Source organism: Macaca mulatta, chromosome 3 (assembly GCF_049350105.2).
Source record: "Macaca mulatta isolate MMU2019108-1 chromosome 3, T2T-MMU8v2.0, whole genome shotgun sequence".
Taxonomy (NCBI): domain Eukaryota; kingdom Metazoa; phylum Chordata; class Mammalia; order Primates; family Cercopithecidae; genus Macaca; species Macaca mulatta.
The window spans coordinates 198,155,550-198,175,047 of NC_133408.1; the positions used below are offsets into that span (position 1 = coordinate 198,155,550).

Below are 19,498 nucleotides of genomic sequence, written 5' to 3' on the forward strand. Positions count from 1 at the left end.
TTCTTTCTTCTGTCAGCTCAGATCCATGGGTGAGCTCCTCTAGTGAATTTCACATTACACTTATTTACTTTAAACCCCAGGCTTTCTGGTTACTGTTTTTGTAATTTCTCTATATTGATCTTCTCCGTTTTGGTGAGACATCATTCTCATACTTTCCTGTAATGGCTGACATGATTCCCTTATTCCTGCGAACACGTTAAAAGTTGATTCAGGGTCTTGTCTTGGTCCACATGACGTCCAGCACCACGACTTCCTTTGGGGCAGTTTATCTACCTTTTTCCTGTGTGTGGCCCTTACTCTGCTGTTTCCTTGCATGCCTCATCCTTGTTTCATCGAATCTGGACATTTAAGATAATATAGTCCAGTCTGGCCAACACGGTGAAACCCCATCTCTACCAAAAATATAAAAAATGAGCCGGGCGCGGTGGCGGCGCCTGTGGTCCCAGCTACTCTGGAGGCTGAGGCAGGAGAATGGCGGGAACCCGGGGGGCGGAGCTTGTGGTGAACCAAGATGGCGCCGCGCACTCCAGCCTGGGCGACAGCGCGAGACTCATCTAAAAAACTAAAAAATAAATAAAGATAATATAATGTGGCAACTCTGTAACAAGATCCCTCTGCCTCTCCCGGCTGTTGTTGGTGATGGTTGTCACTGTTATTGCTTTGTGTTTAGTAACATTCTTGGAGTCTCTGGAAGCTGTGTTGTCACACGCTGCCTCTGAAGCCTCTGCTGCGTTAGCTCACGTGCCAGCTAAGGATTGGAAGGATTTCTTCCAATACTTCAAACCAGTTGGTCTCCCAACTGGTTGCCAAAGGGCCCTGTGTATGTGCTGGGTGCCTTCAACCTTCCAGCAGGCACCTCACAACTCTCTCTTAGCCTTCACTTCCTGCTTGCTCAGAGCCTCCACGCCAGCCAGAAATGAGAACTCTTGGAGGTCTTCCCTGGGGATGTGCACAGCCTGGCACGTGCATGTGTCTAGCACTCCAGCAATGCCAGAGTTTTACAAAGCCCTCCGTGGACAGTCTCATCCCCTAGGTTTTCCTTTCAAAGTGTTGGGTTGGCCTCTTGTTTGTCGCAACTGCTATCACTGCCTCAGGCAGCTGCCATGTTAAACAACTGCCACCGATTTTCTGGATCAACAAACCTGGAGATAGAGTTTTCCTGGGAGCCTGAGAGTTCAAGTAGTAACAATTCCCTGGGGATGGAACTTTTGGAGGGCAATAAGCTCTTTCTTTCCCCTCGGGAGGCAGCATGGCTGCTGGTCATCTCTGCTATTGTGCTTCTAAGGCTGCTGCTGTATGATTTTTTCCATATTTTTCAATAGCTATTGGCATTACCATATACAACACAGAGATTTGTACATCCAAATATTTTCCAGATTTTTTTTTTTTTTTTTTTTGTGATGGAGTCTCACTCTGTCGCCCAGGTTGGAGTGCGGTGGCACGATCTTGTCTCACTACAACCTCTGCCTCCCCTGGTTCAAGTGATTCTCCTGCCTCAGCCTTCCAAGTACCTGGGATTACAGGTGCGCACCACCATGCCCAGCTAATTTTTTGTATTTTTAGTAAAGACAGGGTTTCACCATGATGGCCAAGCTGGTTTCGAACTCCTGACCTTAAGTGATCCACCCGCCTTGGCCTCCCAAAGTACTAGGATTACAGGCATGAGCCACCACACCCGGCCTCCAGATTTTTTTTTTTTTTCAAGAGATAGGGTCTTGCTCTGTCACCCAGGCTGAAGTACAGTGACACAATATAGCTCACTGCAGTCTCAACATCCTGGGCTCAAGAGATCCTCCCATCTCAGCTCCCAAGTAGCTGGAACTGTAAGTGTGCACCCACCATGCCCAGCTAGTTTATTTTTATAGAGATGAAGTCTCACTCTGTTGCCCAGGCTGGTTTCAAACTCCTGGGCTCCACTGATCCTCCTGCTTCAGCCTCCCAAAATGCTGGGCTTACAGGTGTAAGCCGCCGTGCCGGGCCTCCCGAAACGCTGGGCGTACAGGTGTGAGCCGCCGTGCCCGGCCTCCCGAAGCGCTGGGCGTACAGGTGTGAGCCGCCGTGCCCGGCCTCCAGAAGCGCTGGGCGTACAGGTGTGAGCCGCCGTGCCCGGCCTCCAGAAGCGCTGGGCGTACAGGTGTGAGCCGCCGTGCCCGGCCTCCAGAAGCGCTGGGCGTACAGGTGTGAGCCGCCGTTACAGGTATGAGCCACCGTGCCCGGCCTCCAGAAGCACTGGGCGTACAGGTGTGAGCCACCATTACAGGTGTGAGCCGCCGTGCCCGGCCTCCAGAGGCGCTGGGCATACAGGTGTGAGCCGCCGTGCCCAGCCTTCTTTTCAGAGTATTATTATTGGGATTTCCAGGTAGACAATCTTGTATCTGAAAATGACTCTTTGTAAAAATTTAGAGATAATCTTTTTTCCTTTTATATTGTGTTGCCCAGGAGGTTGAGAATAACAGTAAACAATGGTAGACTTCCTGGGTGTTTCCAACTTTCACGTCTCAGTTGTTTCTCAGAGGAGGATGCCCTTGGCTTTTTCTCTCAATAGTATCCATCAGGCTCAGCAGTATCTACTCTTTAGTCATCACTAAAAACTGTTAGTAGGTATACATCTTTTTTTAAAATGGAAACTTGTTAAAAGAGATGAATTATATATTGGTCTGCCAAACGTATTTATTTCTTGAGACAGGGTCTTGCTGTCTCGCCCAGCCTGGAGTGCGACTATGCAATCATGGCTCATTGCATCGACTTCCTGGCTCCAGTGATCCTTCTGCTCAGCCTCCCGAGTAGCTGGGACCATAGGCATGCGCCACCACGCCTGGCTAATTGTATTTTTGGTAGAGACAGTGTTTTGCCATGTTGCCCAGGCTGCTCTTGAACTCCTGACCTCAAGTGATCCACCTGCCTTGGCCTCCCAAAGTGCTGGGATTACAGGTGTGAGCCCACTGCCAAACTTTATACATTTATTCAACAGACATTTGGTTTACCATGTGCCCAGAACAGTGATAGGCGACCAGGTAAAGATTTAAATAAAACTCACATAATCTCTGCCCTTGAAAGTTTATAGTCTATGTAGGAAAGTTTTAAATACAACTAAATTGTAATTATGTTAAATGTGGTGAATCAAAGTAACACAGGGCCGGGCGCGGTGGCTCAAGCCTGTAATCCCAGCACTTTGGGAGGCCGAGGCGGGTGGATCACGAGGTCAGGAGATCGAGACTATCCTGGCTAACATGGTGAAACCCCGTCTCTACTAAAAATACAAAAAACTAGCCGGGCGTGGTGGCGGGCGCCTGTAGTCTCAGCTACTTGGGAGGCTGAGGCAGGAGAATGGCGTGAACCCGGGAGGCGGAGCTTGCAGTGAGCCGAGATCACGCCACTGCACTCCAGCCTGGGAGACACAGCGAGACTCCGTCTCAAAAAAAAAAAAAAAAAAAAAAAAAAAAAAAGTAACACAGGCCGGGGTGGTGGCGTAGGCCTGTAATCCCAATACTATGGGAGGCTGAGGTGGGGGGTCCTTTGATCCCCCTACTGCACTTCAGCTGGGGCAACTGAGCAAGAACCTGTCTCAAAAAAAAAAAAAGAAAGAAAGAAAGAAAGAAAAACAGAAAAAAAGAAACACGTGATGCTAAAAAAACTCACAGGACACTGAGATCAACTTTCAACTGAGAAGTGATGGGGAGTGGATGTGAGCTGGGCCAGTCATGGTAAGAGTCTGTGTGGAGGTGCTAGGGAGGGGAGAGGAGCAAGTGTGGAGGTGTGGGGGGCGGGGGGAGAGACAACTGTGGAGGTGGGTGGGGGAGGAGCAGGTGTGGAGGTGCTGGGGGGTTGGAGCAAGTGTGGAGGTGCTGAGGGGGTTGGAGCAAGTGTGGAGGTGCTGAGGGGGTTGGAGCAAGTGTGGAGGTGCTGGGGGGAGGAGCAGGTGTGGAGGTGCTGGGGGAGGAGGAGCAGGTGTGGGGTGCTGGGGAGAGGAGCAGGTGTGGGGGTGCTGGGGAGGGGAGCAGGTGTGGGGGTGCTGGGGGAGGAGCAGGTGTGGGGGTGCTGGGGAGAGGAGCAGGTGTGGAGGTGCTGGGGGAGGAGCAGGTGTGGGGGTGCTGGGGAGAGGAGCAGGTGTGGAGGTGCTGGGGGAGGAGCAGGTGTGGGGGTGCTGGGGGAGGAGCAGGTGTGGGGGTGCTGGAGGAGGAGGAGCAAGTGTGGGGGTGCTGGGGGAGGAGGTGTGGGGGTGCTGGGGGAGGAGCAGGTGTGGGGGTGCTGGGGGAGGAGCAGGTGTGGGGGTGCTGGAGGAGGAGGAGCAAGTGTGGGGGTGCTGGGGGAGGAGGTGTGGGGGTGCTGGGGGAGGAGCAGGTGTGGGGGTGCTGGGGAGAGCAGTTGTGGGGGTGCTGGGGGGAGGAGCAAGTGTGGGGATGCTGGAGGAGGAGGAGCAAGTGTGGGGGTGCTGGGGGGAGGAGGTGTGGGGTGCCGGGGGGAGGAGCAGGTGTAGGGGTCCTGGAGGGAGGAGCAGGTGTGGAGGTGCTGGGGGAGGAGCAGGTGTGGAGGTGCTGGGGGGAGGAGCAGGTGTGGGGGTGCTGGGGAGAGGAGCAGGCGTGGAGGTGCTGGGGGGAGGAGCAGGTGTGGGGGTGCTGGGGAGAGGAGCAGGTGTAGAGGTACTGGGGGAGGAGCAGGAGTGGGGGTGCTGGAGGAGGAGCAGGTGTGGGGGTGCTGGAGGAGGAGGAGCAGGTGTGGGGGTGCTGGGGGAGGAGCAGGTGTGGGGGTGCTGGAGGAGGAGGAGCAAGTGTGGGGGTGCTGGGGGAGGAGCAGGTGTGGGGGTGCTGGGGGGAGGAGCAAGTGTGGGGATGCTGGAGGAGGAGGAGCAAGTGTGGGGGTGCTGGGGGGAGGAGGTGTGGGGTGCCGGGGGGAGGAGCAGGTGTAGGGGTCCTGGAGGGAGGAGCAGGTGTGGAGGTGCTGGGGGAGGAGCAGGTGTGGAGGTGCTGGGGGGAGGAGCAGGTGTGGGGGTGCTGGGGAGAGGAGCAGGTGTAGAGGTACTGGGGGAGGAGCAGGTGTGGGGGTGCTGGAGGAGGAGCAGGTGTGGGGGTGCTGGAGGAGGAGGAGCAGGTGTGGGGGTGCTGGGGGAGGAGCAGGTGTGGGGGTGTTGGGGGGAGGAGCAGGTGTGGGGGTGCTGGGGGGAGGAGCAGGTGTGGAGGTGCTGGGGGAGGAGCAGGTGCGGGGGTGCTGGGGGGAGGAGGAGCAGTTGTGGAGGTGCGGGGGTTGGAGCAAGCGTGGAGGTGTTGGGGGAAGGAGCAAATGTGGATGTGCTGGGGGGAGGGGCAAGTATGGAGGTGCTGGAGCAGGTGAGGTACTTGCAGGGAGGAGCATGCCTGGGGGTGTTGAGTGGGAGTGGGCGGGGCCGTCTGTGGGCTGTTGAGTGGGAGTGGGCGGGGCCGTCTGTGGCACTGGTCAAGGTATGGTGGATAGGGGTCCCAGTGGAAGAAGAAACTCAGCCTTGGGAGCCAGGAAATGCTCTTGGTCTTGAGTAGCGGCACACAGCCGAGTGTGATGTGTCTGAAAGATCCCCTGGCTGTTGCATGGAAAATGGGGCAGGTAGGGGAGAAAGACTGAGAAATGGAGAGGGATGGTGGCTTGGATTGAGGGGACAGAGTTGAGGTGGACACATTCTCCAGTTAGGGCTCAAGGACTTGGTGTCTGCACGTGGGCTGAGGCAGTGGGAGGTGGCTGGTGCTGTCCGGGTCTCAGCTCTAGCACCAAGACAGATGATGGACAGACAGACGGACGAAGGGTGTGCCTTGAGGTCTCCATGTGACACAGAGGATGGGGGTGCAGTGGGATGAACTGGTCCTGAGCTCAGAGAACATCTGTATCAGTGACATACATCTGGAAACCAGGGTATTGATGGTATTAAGAACACCACATAAAAATAAAAAGTGATCAGAACCAAAACCCACATTATGCCAATATTGAGTCTGGTTGGAGGAGAAGACAGTGAAACCTTGGGAAATGGCGGGTAACGTGCAAGGAAAATACAGAGGAAGGCGATACAGAGGCCAAGGAAGGATGGCCCACAATCAAGGAGAAAGGAAGTGCACGGTGTTAAATGCCGAGTGGCTACAAGGAAGAGCACAAGGGCTCCACTCAAGTCGACCCCGACCACCAGTAACGAACACAACAGGAAGGGACACTCCAGTATCACCCTCAGTGTGTTCCAACGTTCAGGCGTCTGTCTCGGCAGCCCCCGCTGCACTTCACAGCGCCCTGGTTAAAAACACATTTCAAGTCTATTTTTTCTACACGCAATTATCCTTTAGAAGAGCTGTTTTCGACATGCAGAGTATAATGTGCTGGGCAGAGGAGAGTCACACTGAGCTGGGAGCAACAGGAAGGATGTCAGCTGCTCCGATGTAGCTGCTCGGAAAATGCGAGTGGAGACAGCAAATGAAAACAGTGCATGGCGTCTCCTTTCAAATTATCTGACTGCACACTGAACACCTCCCTTCAAAAGACACAGAAAAAACAAATCACGAGTGAGCTAACGTAAAAGTTTTATTGAATAAATACATGCACTGTCATGTGAAATTAGTTGAACAGAAAGGACATTCTCTACTTTTTAACCTGCACCCCCCACCGTTGTTCTCTATTTGCAGTGGGGGGTCCAGCTGGAGGTGGAATAAATGCGGCAAACACAGAAGAAAACACACAGCTACACACAGGTCTGCATTTGGCTTAGGTGCCTGAAAAAGAAGGGCCGACCTCTCGATAAAGAATGTCTGTAAAAGGAATTTTTACCGTGCAGAATATACTATCATGGTAAATACAGTTACAAGGCTGCTTCTATTTTATTTATTTTTTGAGATGGAGTCTCACTCTGTCGCCCAGGCTGGAGTGCAGTGGCGTGATTTCAGCTCACTGCAACCTCCACCTCCTGGGTTCAAGCGATTCTCCTGCCTCAGCCTCCTGAGTAGTAGCTGGGATTACAGGCGTGCACTCCACCACCACGCCTGGCTAATTTTTGTATTTTTAGTAAAGACGGGGTTTCGTCATGTTGGCCAGGCTGGTCTTGAACTCCTGACCTCAGGTGATCCGCCCACCTTGGCCTCCCAAAGTGTTGGGATTACAGGCGTGAGCCACCAGGCCCAGTCAGCTGCTTCTGTTTTAATCTGAACTTGGAAACACCTTCCTACTTTTTAAGGCACAGGATCAGGATAAGAACCCACACATACGAGCTAACAGAGCTGCACTTCAAATTTACCAAGTTAATTCATTTTTCCCTTCATTGGCTTGACTCAAGGTAGAAAAGTTAAAATTCCCTTTTCTTAGATAAACTAATTATTTAAAACTGAAAATTAACATTCTGAGAACTCAAGAGTGTCTGACATCACTGGGATCCTGGAGTGCTGAGTGTGGCCTCGAGGGTGGCTTCTCCCCTCCACCTCTGGGAGGTACTTCAGTGCCTCAGAATCACCCCCTTTCCTTCCTTCCTTTCTTTCAAAGAGAAAGGAGCCGGCTGCTGGAGGCCAAGAACCTCCAGGCACTCAAGGCCCTGGAGACAGCGCTTCCGACTCCACTGCCTCAGGGCAGGCACGGTGCTGCTTAACCTTCCTCTGGGCTTGTACCTTTAATTGTGTCTACTCTGCCTAAGTGCTTAAATAAAGCCTTCCATTAAGCAAAACACACACGGAGCGGGTTACACACAGGACTGCAGAACTCAGATGGATGGGATGTTGGTAAAAATTACTGGCATGCTACAATTTCGATGAGTGCTGCTTCTTTATAGATTACGACAGAAGACTTTCAACAGACCTGATTTTTAAAAAACTTTCAACAAATCTAATACTATGGGAAAGCAACTAGATTTAATGTTATTACCTGTCTTCCATAAATACCATAAATGTTTTGTGTGCATACGCGTACATGTGTGTCTATAAAGGTACTGATATGCTTCCCAAATAATCCTATATACTAACATTGGAAATGGTTTATCAAGAGGCTTTACAGTCAAATGTCATTCAGTAGGAGACAGACTATACTGGTCTTTATGATTACATGAAATATGCTGTGAAGCTACAGACTCATTCTAAGTAAACCCATGGTTCAAAGTAGAAATTATAAATGGAAACAAAATTAAAATCTGTTAGAAGGGAGGGTGGGGAGACAGCCACCGGCCAAGGGTAGGTTACAAATGGAAGCAAAATCGAAATCTGCTAGAAGGGAGGGTGGGCAGACAGCCACTGGCCACCGGCCTCCGTCACAGGCACTTCGGTTTGTTTGGTCACGTGAGTTACCCACAAGTTGTGTAGTTCCATTAAACAAGCTAAGAGCTCCAATTTAAATTACAAAGCTCTATTTTCCTTAATATATTTATACATAGTTTTAAGATGTTCTCATGGCTATGGAAGCCATTTTCAGCATACAGCTTATAATATACACTTAATCGTCTACATATGTGCATCCTTTCTTTACAGACACTGCAACAGAGCCTCACCTCACAGGAGGTCTGGGGGACTCTTAAGTACATAAACATGCTTTTAATAGTCTAAACAGAATAAAAATTGCATAACAATATCCCAATATTAAGGTTAGTCACGGCATAAAGTGAGGCAGCCTGGGAAGTGGCTGCTGAGAACAGCGGGGGCCGGGCTCACAGCTGTGGTGCCCCCAACCCTGGTGGTGGCCAGTGCACATTAGCTCACACGTCCCCCATCCTATGTGTGAGGTCACGCTGGCTGCTCCTGACTATAATGAGATCGAGCTTCCAATTTTTAATGCAATATCCTGTCTACTCATCCCAATTTACCTCACAAGCTTTAAAAGGGCAGCGTGCACCTTCCTTTTTTTATAGGCTGGGAAAACATTGAAAATTAACCGCTCATGACTGACTATTTGACAATAGCTTAATTGCTAACATGGAAAGTCTGTTCTTATAGTCTAGGAAAAGTACAAGGTGTCTGTATACTGTTTCATGAGTAAGTTACAACAGCAATTAAAATAAACATAAGATTTCATTTTTATATAAGAAATTTCAGATTAGTATGATATATGAACCATAATTCTCTTAATATCTTATATTACTCAGTTATAAAACATTTTTCCTCATAAGCCCTTCAACTTCTCAGTAATACATCCTTATATTTATGAAAATGTTAATATTTTGAATACTTTATTTCATCATTCATAATGGGCAGAAACATACTAACATTTAATAATCTTTCAGCTTTTGTTTTTAAAAAGAAACACCACAAAATAGGTCACTGAGAACTTTTTGCCGCAAAGATGAAAATGATTATTTGTCACAAGAATTTCATAAGTTTTAGAAGAAAATATATATATTTCCTTGATCTATTCCTTCTGAATTTAAACCAGCATGTAAAGATTATAAAAAATATAGAGTCTATTTACATAGCATAGTATACCTCAGTGATATATAAACAAGGCCATAGTAAAGCACAGACACATCCGGCCCCTACGGACACAGCTGAGCAGAGTCCACAGACACAAGAGCTACCACCACCCTATTGCACGTTGTAGGAACTGGTGAAACCCTAGAGGAAATCCAACATATAAAATTTAATGCTAATATTGGCCAAATTTGCCTAAAATGTCAACAACTTTATAAAACTATTAAGGTATGTATAACTAAATCCATGAAATTATAAAAATAACATTGGTACGTCTGTGACGGGGTGTTCCGGGCAGAGGTTGAGGAGCTATGCTGAAGAGGACCCGTCCTGCCTGGTGTGGCTATGTCATCACCTGAGGCCTCGTCCCGTCTTCCGTGAGGTCATACCTGAGAAAGACAGTGACAGGGAGGTGGTGACGGACACAGAACCAAGTACGAAAAGCCTGTCAGATACGGGTCGGGTTCCGCCACTGTCTGTGGGGGACACTACCCACCGGGCGGGGAAAGTGTTTTAGCTACATGCTGGGGTTCTCTGTCTGTAGCAGGGACACTCACCACTGGGTCCAGCCTTTGGCAAGTTCTTCAGATGCCAGAGCAACCAATACCTGTGGGTTTAAAAAAAAATAGTAGTTAAAGTAGGCTGGGCTGGGGGCACTGGCTCCCGCCTATAATCCCACCACTTTGGGAGGCCAAGACGGGAGGACTGCTTAAGCCCAAGAGTTTGAGACCAGCCTGGGCAAGACAGTGAAACTTTGTCTCTACTAAAAATTAAAAAAAATTTATCTGGGCGTGCTGACATGCACCTTGGTCCCAGCAACTCGGGAGGCTGAGACAGGGATTGCTTGAGCCCAGGATTCGAAACTGCAGTGAGCCATGATCGTGCCACTGGACTTCAGTCTGTGCTTCTAGAGACCCTATCTCTAAATAAATACACAAATACATAAAGTAGGCTAAGGCGATGTCTTTTAGATCTTTTACCACTTCTTCTCATCTCTCTCATCTTCTGTCTTCGTCTAGGAATATGGACTCTCCTATTTTGAAGGCTCTTGTTTTTTTAATCTTTTCTACCCCTGTGAGCACCTGTAAGTTATATGGCTGAGTACATCTAAGAAATCCTTCATGCAACCAGCAGTCTTAAAATTCAGCTATGACAGAATATCAGTGGAGACGACTCACAGGAGCGTTGGCCCACGTGCCCTCCATGGCAGCACAGCTGACGAAATGATGCCTGTGACTCAAATCTCCTCCTCCCTAACTGAACTCTACTTTCATTCTTAAATAACACACCCACATGCCAAAGTTAAATGTGAATATGGACAAAGACTAGAAGAAATTCAGATAAATAAAGCCAATGAATTTCAGAAAAAGAGCAGAGCCGTCAGTTGAGGAGATGGAATTGTAAGAGATTATTTTCCTTCAATGTGATACTTGAACAAAAATTTGAAGACTTAAAAAAAAATCTTCAACTAGAAGTTCATGGTATTAGTATAGTTAATGAATCAATAATCTGAATATGTAAAAACAATTAACTTAAAATATTTTCAGAAAGCACAGATGTTTTATTGACTGTCTTTATAGCCCACGATTTATAAACAAGCACTGACCTCCTAAGTTCACCCTTTCCGCTTGCACAAATATGGTCTCAACACTGCACTGCAGGTAAATGTTCAATTTTACAAATCGCAGGAACTGATCGGGGATTTGTTTGGCACTTACTTTGCCAAGGAGCCCTTTGTCTTTGGACAGGAAACCGCCGCTGTTCTTCACGGCGACGTCGAGTGTTCTCCTCTGCACCTCTGGTAACGAAACACTGAAATCAAAGCTGAAACAGGAAACGAGAGCCTTACTTAACTTTATCCATCATTCTGTTGTATTTTCTCATAACTAAAAATGGCATTTCTGCTCATGAGATCATTCCAAATGTCATGTTTGTTTTTTATTGTAAAACTGAGTTCTTCTACCTAATGTTTTCATCTGGCATTTCAGGAAGACTCAAAAACCAACATTTTTTTTTTGTTTCCCACACATAAAAGAAGGCTCTGGCACCCACAGATGTCTGGGTCCCACAGTCCCTGGCTCACTCATGGGTGGGTGAGGAGCGTCTCTGAACATGTCTGACTCTTCCTGGGGGTTAAAATATGGGATAGTGTTGACAGAACAGCAGTTCCAGAACAGCCCACTCACTCAGGCTTTCCAGCCACCTGTTCAGTCTTCAGGCCCTATTCCCACCCTCTCCAATAAAAAAAGTACGCGCCTGCAGCTTCGCAGGAGGGACAAGGCCTCCAAAGCCCTTGTGATGCTCAGCCAGACGCTGCACTCAGTAGCCTGCAGGGCGTCTCTCCTGGGGGCTGGCGGGTGCCTGCCCCAGGCCACAGTGCTGGAAACCCAGATGGGCAAGTGGAGTCCCCAGATGCTTAAATGCTTCGGATGGATAGGAGCACTCTGCACAACCTCATCAGGGGCTGATGCAGGCCTGCCAGTTTCTGATGTGTGTTTTACATAAATCCACTTGTATGAAAGTACAATGAATGCGGAGGATGTTTAAAGATGCAATGTAAACTGAATTAGCAGATAGCGACACCATACAACTGTATTATTATCATTTCCCAAAACATGGGTGGGTTTCGAAGCACCAGGGGACAATTATGTAAGATACCAAATTGGTACAGATTGGCGGCTCTTTAAGTGGGGGCCAATAACCCCTGGGGGGGTCTCTTGAGACCCTCTAAGGACATTGCCAAATCACCCTGACCACAGAAGCAGACTCCAGCCTCTCAAGCCAGACCACTAAAGAGATGAGCAAAAATGCAGAATAATATTATTCTTTTCATTATTATGTGTTTTATTTTTGGAAATACAGTTGTTTTTTCAATATGTCATACTTTAAGATTGTTGGGGCTTATGTTATTTTAAAACAAAATTAAAAATAGATGTATCCTTAAATTTTCAGTTTTAACTGATAACATAGTTAAGTGTCAACAGACAGAACCCCCAAAATGTCAAATAGAACCCCCAAAATGTCAACAGACAGAACCCCCAAAATGTCAAGATACAATCCCCAAAATGTCAACAGATAGAACGCCCAAAATGTCAACATAACCCTCAAAGTGTCAACAGATATAACCCCCAAAATGTCAACAGATATAACCCCCAAAAATGACTTCTTCAGGGCCATCAATAACTTGATCTTTATTTAACCACTAGTCTCCGTGTCCACAGGGTTATAACTTGAATTTACTATATTTAGAGCTTCTACATAAAGGCCAAAACGCTTATTTGAGACGTATGTTTGCTGAAATTTGGTTTCTGACTGAACTTCTCAACAGCTGATTTATGTGCTTCGGCCATTCAAAGGCACCATTTAGTAGGGCCTTCTTAATCTGCCACTTCAACCAGGCAGTCTATCCGCGGCTGGATAAAATATCGTACCTTTGATCAAACACGGGATTTAACGTTTTCTTTGATACGTGTGTTTTCCTCCTTCCTGACCGCCTCTTGTCTGGTAATAAATACATGCGGACGTAGGGGTCAGAGCCGTCTTCAGAGAAGGCAATGAGGTTTCTTACAAACCAGAGGAGACAAGGTATTAGGATCAAGAAAAAGAGAATTAGCAGCACATTCAGATGTGCTTTATCAAGCTTTTATTTCGTGTGTATCTAAAAACTGAGAAGTAACAAGGAACAGAATGTGCGAGGTGCTTTTGCCTCCCCTGATGGCTGCCTGGTGGTGTCTCCCAAACTCCTTTCTTAGTGGCTTTCTCAGCGGCGACTTCGGCCTTCATTTCTCGAGCCCAGAGTTTGGAGGACGTTCTAAGTCCTTGGTCTCTGCTTGTAACAGAGTGATGGCTGTTGTTCCACAATGCTTCTGCCATTTTCTCTCTCTCAGCCAAGCAAGCCAGGCCCCCAGGAGACACCCACAGACCTGCCTGGGCTGCTCGCCTCCACCCCACAATGCCTACTCCTCCAGATGGGGGCTGCTCCTTTGCCAAACGCGGTCAAGTGCCCAGCTGCACGGGCCCCCACATTCTTCGCTTGCTGACTGACCCCAAAGTCTAGTAGGGATTGTTTTGCTAGACTCCTCTCAAACAGTATACCCCACGGTCATTATCTTAGTGGCAAGAATATACGAACTTCTCAAGAGTGATGTATTGAACTCTACAGTTATATCATCTTTCTAAACGGTACTAATTTTAGTTTCCTATGTTTCCAACAGCTACTTATAAGCTCCAAATTTTTATATCGTATTTTAAACCACTAACGGGACAGAGAAAATGGCAATAAAAGGAAAAGAGTTCATAAGCCCACAGTATCATTGCTAACCAAATGCAATTAAAGCAAGTCACCTGACTTTATACTTATTAAAATAATATAACGAACAAGTTAAAATAAATTTTTCCTGATGAGGCCAGTCATGGTGGCTCATGTCTATAATCCCAGTGCTTGGGAGGCCAGGAATTAGAGACCAGCATCTCCACAAAAAAATTAAAAATTAGCCAGGCCCGTGGCTTCCACCTATAGTCCCAGCTACTCAGGAGGCCTGGCCAACATGGTGAGACCCAGTGTCTACTAAAAACACAAGTTAGCTGGACGAGGTGGTGCACGCCTGTAATCCCAACTACCCGGGTGGCTGAGGCAGGAGAATTGCTTGAACCCAGGAAGCAGAAGTTGCAGTAAAATGAGATCGTGCCACTGCACTCCAGCCTGGGGGACAAAGTGAAACTCTGTCTTCAAACACACACACACACACACACACACATATATTCCTCCTGCTCTAGGCTACACATTTGTACAGTACGCTACTGTGCTGAATACTGCAGGCAATTGTGACATATTTATTTTTTTTCTTTTTGAGACAGAGTTTCGCTCTTGTTGCCCAGGCTGGAGTGCAATGACGCAATCTTGGCTCATAGCAACCTCTGCCTCCTGGGTTCAAGTAATTCTGCATCAGCCTCCCTAGTAGCTGGGATTACAGGCATGCGCCACCACACCCGGCTAATTTTGTATTTTTAGTAGAGACAGGGTTTTTCCACTTTGGTCAGGCTGGTCTCGAACTCCAGACCTCAGGTGATCCGCCCACCTCAGCCTCCCAAAGTGCTGGGATTACAGGCGTGAGCCACCGCACCAAGCCATATCTGTCTATTTAAATACATAAAACGTACAGTAAAAATATGGTATGATCTTAGCGGACCGTTGTACTTCGGGGACCAAAACGTCATGTGACACAGGCAGTGTTGACACCCTTTATGAGCACCGTCTGTGGAGGTTTAATTGCTTTGTCCTTTCTAAATGAAACATAAATGGATGTTTGATAATCCCAGAGGTGGGTATCTGCATCATCCTATCCAGCATCCACACTCGGCAGCAACGCAGCAGGCGCGTGGCGACCCCAGCCCCCACCTGCAGGCATGCACGACCACGATGAGCTTGTTTCTCTGCGAGCTGTGCCGAATGGTCAGCTGGATCTGCCCCAGTGGAGACTGTCCCAGGGTCGTCCCACTGTGGGAAAAGAGCAGAAAGTTACCAGCTTGCCTGAGACTGGAGAACGTTGTGACTCATTGGTCTACTGTACAAAATAAGATAATTTCTATTCATTTAGACAAAAAGAAGTCAAATTACCCATGAACTTAAATATAATTTGAAACTTCTGGGTACAAGTCAAACAGATGAATATTTTACTTGAGGCCTCAATATAAATTAATTATTCAAAACTGACAGTTGTGGTTTTTTTTTTTTGAGACGGAGTTTTGCTCTTGTTGCCCAGGCTGGAGCGCAGTGGTGTAATCTTGGCTCACTAATCTCCACCTCCTGGGTTCAAGCAATTCTCCTGCCTCAGCCTCCCGAGTAGCTGGGATTACAGGCACCTGCCACCAAGCCCAGCTAATGTTTTGTAATTTTAGTAGAGACAGGGTTTCACCATGTTGGCCAGGCTGGTCTTGAATTCCTGACCTCAGGTGATCCAGCTGCTTCGGCCTCCCAGGCGTGAGCCATAGCATCCAGCCAACTGACAGTTTTTTAGTTAGGGTCCTGAGAACTAAAAATAAAATCCTAAGCCCCCACCCCCCTCCCACATGAGTAGACCCAGGGGACCCCAGAGAAACCTTAAACACTGAGTTCCTGACCACAACAGGACGGGACGTTATTTATACCCACTCCCTTCGCAGCTCAGACGCAACCACTGACTGGCATTAATGCTACAACAGAGATCACAAGGCTGAAGGAACAGGCTCTTTGTGGCAATAAGACACCAAACTACAAAGACGACCTGGGGCCATGCCAGGCAAGGGTAAGCCTCACACCCAACACTTACAGAATCAACTGGGTTCTACCAACCACCAGGCGTCTCTTTCTCCAGCAGCTAAACAAGCACTGGCCTCGAGAGCAGCAGTGTTCAAGCAATCACAGCCTGTCCTGATCCAGAGGCTGACTCACTGACCGCTGCTTCACTGGCACTAACTGCAGCTTTGAATGACGAGCGGCTGACTTCAGAACCTCCTCCTGATGGCCGACCCTGACCACAGACTGCTGCTGGCTGCTCTAGAGAGGCTGGGCACTCTGTGGCATTCCCAGCTCCTCCTGGAACCTGCTGAGGACATGCGCTCCGCACAAAGCTCCTGCCCTACCCTTCCGGAGATGCTTCCGGACTCAGAGAGAGGCTGCACTTCCCAACCTGTCAGGCTGGCCGGCCTGCAGGCTGCAACCCGCTAAGGAATAGTCTCCTTTCTAAACGTGCAGATCTTATGATTCACCAAGTGAGCACCCGAGGTTGAAACCACACAGTGTCCTTAGTACAAGCGTCACCTCTGTGGTCCTTGTTAAGCAGTTTCTAGCCTGTCCTACCCGAATCTGCGTGTCCCATCTCAAAGCCTCATGCAAGTCACGTGCTCTCTTCCCATCTGAGACTGCAGCGCCCTTCCTTCCATTTCTCTCTGCTCAAGGATGGAACACAGACCCCCAAAATGACAACCGGTCTTGTTCAGTGGCCCCTAAGATCATTTCTACTTCCCAAATTGAGCTCCTGAGAAAAAGTCGTTCCTTGTTTAAAATTCTATTTCCTTCTGGAGCAAGAGAGAAGGAATGTTTTCTTCTTTCCAAAATAGTAGACGTGAGAAAGCATGAAAGAAAAAAGTGTGGCTCAGAGGAGGGTGGCTGTGCAAGCCCCACAGTCTGCGTGTGCTTTTTCTAACAGCTCAGAAGCAAACATGCTTCCACCTTTGCCTCCGTTTGTTTTACTATTTTCTTATCACTCGACACACCTCTTATAACTCCACACACGGAGAACTATTTCAAGGGTCAATTTTGTTTCTTCCACCTAGAGGAAAAGGTTAACATCTGAAGCTTGTGATAGCTACAGATGACTTTTTCCTCCTTATCCAAAGAAACCCTTCACACACCTATAAGTCACGGGGCTTAAATAAGGAGCCAACACAGACATCTAAACACAAACCCAAGAGACTGGGCGGCAGCGATGGGATCTGACTGCATGAGAAGAGCAGGTTCTGTCCTCGCACAACGGGGAAGCCAGGGCTTCTCCGGGCCACAGCGAGGCCTGCAGGCCAGCTCTGCATCTGTCTTCCTGGCAGGAGCCCAGGCACACAGCAGCGTCCCGGCGCTGCCTCCTGTCTTTCCTATTGTGAAACCTATTACTCCATCACGTTTTAATCTTTAAATGACTAAATCCTAGAAAACCGCAGGTTTTATTTCCAAAGTCCAAGACGCAGTGAGCACAACAGCAACACAACCTTTAGTGCTTTCAGTTAACACAAGATGACGCCTCCCTCCCCCAAGCACGCCGGCCTCGTGCTCTGCTGCGTTCAACCCACTCCCCCAGGGTGGGCAGCGCGTGCTCTGCTGCTGAGAAACAACATGGCTGCACTTAGTTACTTTTCCAGCTGCCTCAGCCGCTGCCGCAGCTCCTGGGTGGCGATGGGCAGCGAGATGTCCGAGGCGATGCTGGGGGTGGGCTCCTTGGCCGAGATGTGGCCTGGGGAGGCCAGGAGGCTGGAGGAGCTTCTGCCCAGGTCGTGCAGCCCCTGAGGGCCGGCCTCAGGGGGCTGGGCCTTTTCTTCCACACCAGGCTTATCACTGCCCCCAATGACTGGTGTGGATGGAGCTGTGTTGCTGCCGCCAGGGCCTGGAGACCCAGACATATGAGATTTGACGGATGTTTTCCTCCCCTCTTTGGACACAGAGGGCCGTTTGACTTGAGCTGAGTGTTGGTGGTCGGGAGGCCTTTCTCGCTTTTCCAGATGGAGCACCTAGAGGTGGACACAAACACAAACATTAAACTTGGTGACCCTGTAACATCCTAATACTGGAACAGCTTGGGATGTCTTTATCTGCAAACATTTCTTTAAAACTTAGCTCAAACTTTTTTTTTAAAGTAAAGTTTAAGTAACCAAAGTATCACTTCTGTGATACAAACACCACTTTTTCCCCTAGAGATGGGGAGACTCGCTAAGCTGCACAGGCCGGAGTGCCATAGCTGTCCACAGGTGTGACCATTGCGCACTACACCCCAAGCTCCTGGCCTCAAGAGAGCCTCCCGCCGCAGCCTGCTAAGTAGCTGGGGCATCGCACCTTCAGGCTCTGGTGGCAGCAACAGGGTGGTGGCAGTGATAAGCTTGGACGGTGTGGAAGGGCAGGCCACCCCCCTGAAGCTGACCCTCTGGTGCCACACAACCTGGGCAGAAGCTCCTCCAGCTTCCCCAGGCCATGTCTCAGGCAAGGAGCCCCCCATGGCACTTCTGTGTATTCCTCTAGTCTCTTCCGTTTGCACATATTTCTATGCAATTGTGGGAAAACGTTTTTACTTCAAGAGCCCAGAGTCGCGTTTCCTCGACAGAAGACCAAATTCCATATTCAATAAAGGTGGTTTCCACCCAGCGTCCCCAGAGGAAGGAAGAAAGTCCGGAACCCTTGCTATCCAGCAAGATTACCCTAAACAACCTGGCATGAGTGCAGGAACAGGGGTACCCGCAGGACCTGGGGTCTCCCAGTTGCTCCTGTGTGAGCACAGGAGCAGGTGGTACCCAAAAGGCCTGCGGTCTCCCAGTTATGTGGTCCCTGGGCTGGCTTGAGCAGAGTCTACACCTTGTAAATCATTCCACTCTGGGGTGACTGTGATAGCTTAAAGATTTTTTCTGGTTTTAGGAAATAACGCTGCAGTGAACATCTTTATGTTCCTGGTCTCCCCACACTTTGTATCACAAAACAAGAGTCAGGTTTCTAGAAGGAAGGCCAAGGAGCCTTCAGATGAATGGCTCCGGGATGCCGCAGCTCCCTCTGGAGAGGTGTGAGACACCCCCAGTCTCTGCCGGGGGCAAGGAGGCTGTTCCCATTGCCCTCTCAACAGAAGTCATTTGTTTTAATTTTCTAAAAAAGCTGGCTCTTCATTTTAATTTGCATTTCCTTGATTCATGAATTTTAGTGTTTCTCCATATGTTTGCCAGTTTTACTTTCAACATTTCCTTAGCTATTTACAAATGAATCACCGTTTATTTTGGACAAAAAGTATTTTTTTCCTGTAAGTTCTACTGTCTCATGGAGTTTTATTAAATTATCTCTTCTGAACAACCTTTGAAAAGTTAGACTCAGGAGAAAACCTTGTTGATACCAACAGTAACACTTTCTGGGCCAAAGGATAACGGTAAGGTTGCTGGGTTCACAGGAAAGTACTGTGAGTAGCCATGGGCCTGCTCAGGCAACCTGGAAATGTGGCCTGTTCTATGGCTAAGTCCTACCCTTTGTCTTCTCCCCGTAGCCCTCTGATACCCAGCAACAGTGTCTCCTCCCTGCACCGGCGCCCTCCTGTGGCCCAGAGCTGCAGCCGACACAGACCTTTCTTCACCGGCCTCATGCCCGGGGCCCACAGGTATCCCTGCCAGCACCGGCCTCCCCATCCCCTATGGTGTTCACTGCAGGACGACACGATACCCAGAGGGCAATCTTCATCTTGATGGTGCTGTTTGGACCCGAGTTACTGAGCTGGAAGCGCTGGTTCAGGGTCATGTCCTCACTGGTAAGCAGCTGGCTGAGGGGGACCTTCAGGTTCCCCAGGGAACACTGGTGCTGCTCGTCTCTGACCTGCAAAACACAGGGTAGAAACACTGGCATA

The 19,498-nt window shown here is 48.9% G+C and overlaps 1 protein-coding gene across 4 annotated transcripts in view; it reads right to left on the reverse strand.

Annotated features, from left to right (window-relative positions):
• Window positions 1-6,513: 6,513 nt before the first annotated feature.
• ESYT2 (extended synaptotagmin 2) overlaps window positions 6,514-19,498 on the reverse strand; it is a 101,442-nt gene continuing 88,457 nt past the window's right edge. For all 4 annotated transcript variants that reach the window (XM_001083514.5, XM_015135385.3, XM_077997841.1 and 1 more), the window contains 7 exons: window positions 19,318-19,467; window positions 17,266-17,639; window positions 14,782-14,880; window positions 12,815-12,946; window positions 11,102-11,207; window positions 9,941-9,990; window positions 6,514-9,772 (listed from right to left, as the gene is read on the reverse strand). In XM_001083514.5, the coding sequence (XP_001083514.3) occupies window positions 9,727-9,772; window positions 9,941-9,990; window positions 11,102-11,207; window positions 12,815-12,946; window positions 14,782-14,880; window positions 17,266-17,639; window positions 19,318-19,467 (957 nt within the window). In that variant the 3' untranslated portion in view covers window positions 6,514-9,726. The remainder of the gene's footprint in view (window positions 9,773-9,940; window positions 9,991-11,101; window positions 11,208-12,814; window positions 12,947-14,781; window positions 14,881-17,265; window positions 17,640-19,317; window positions 19,468-19,498) is intronic.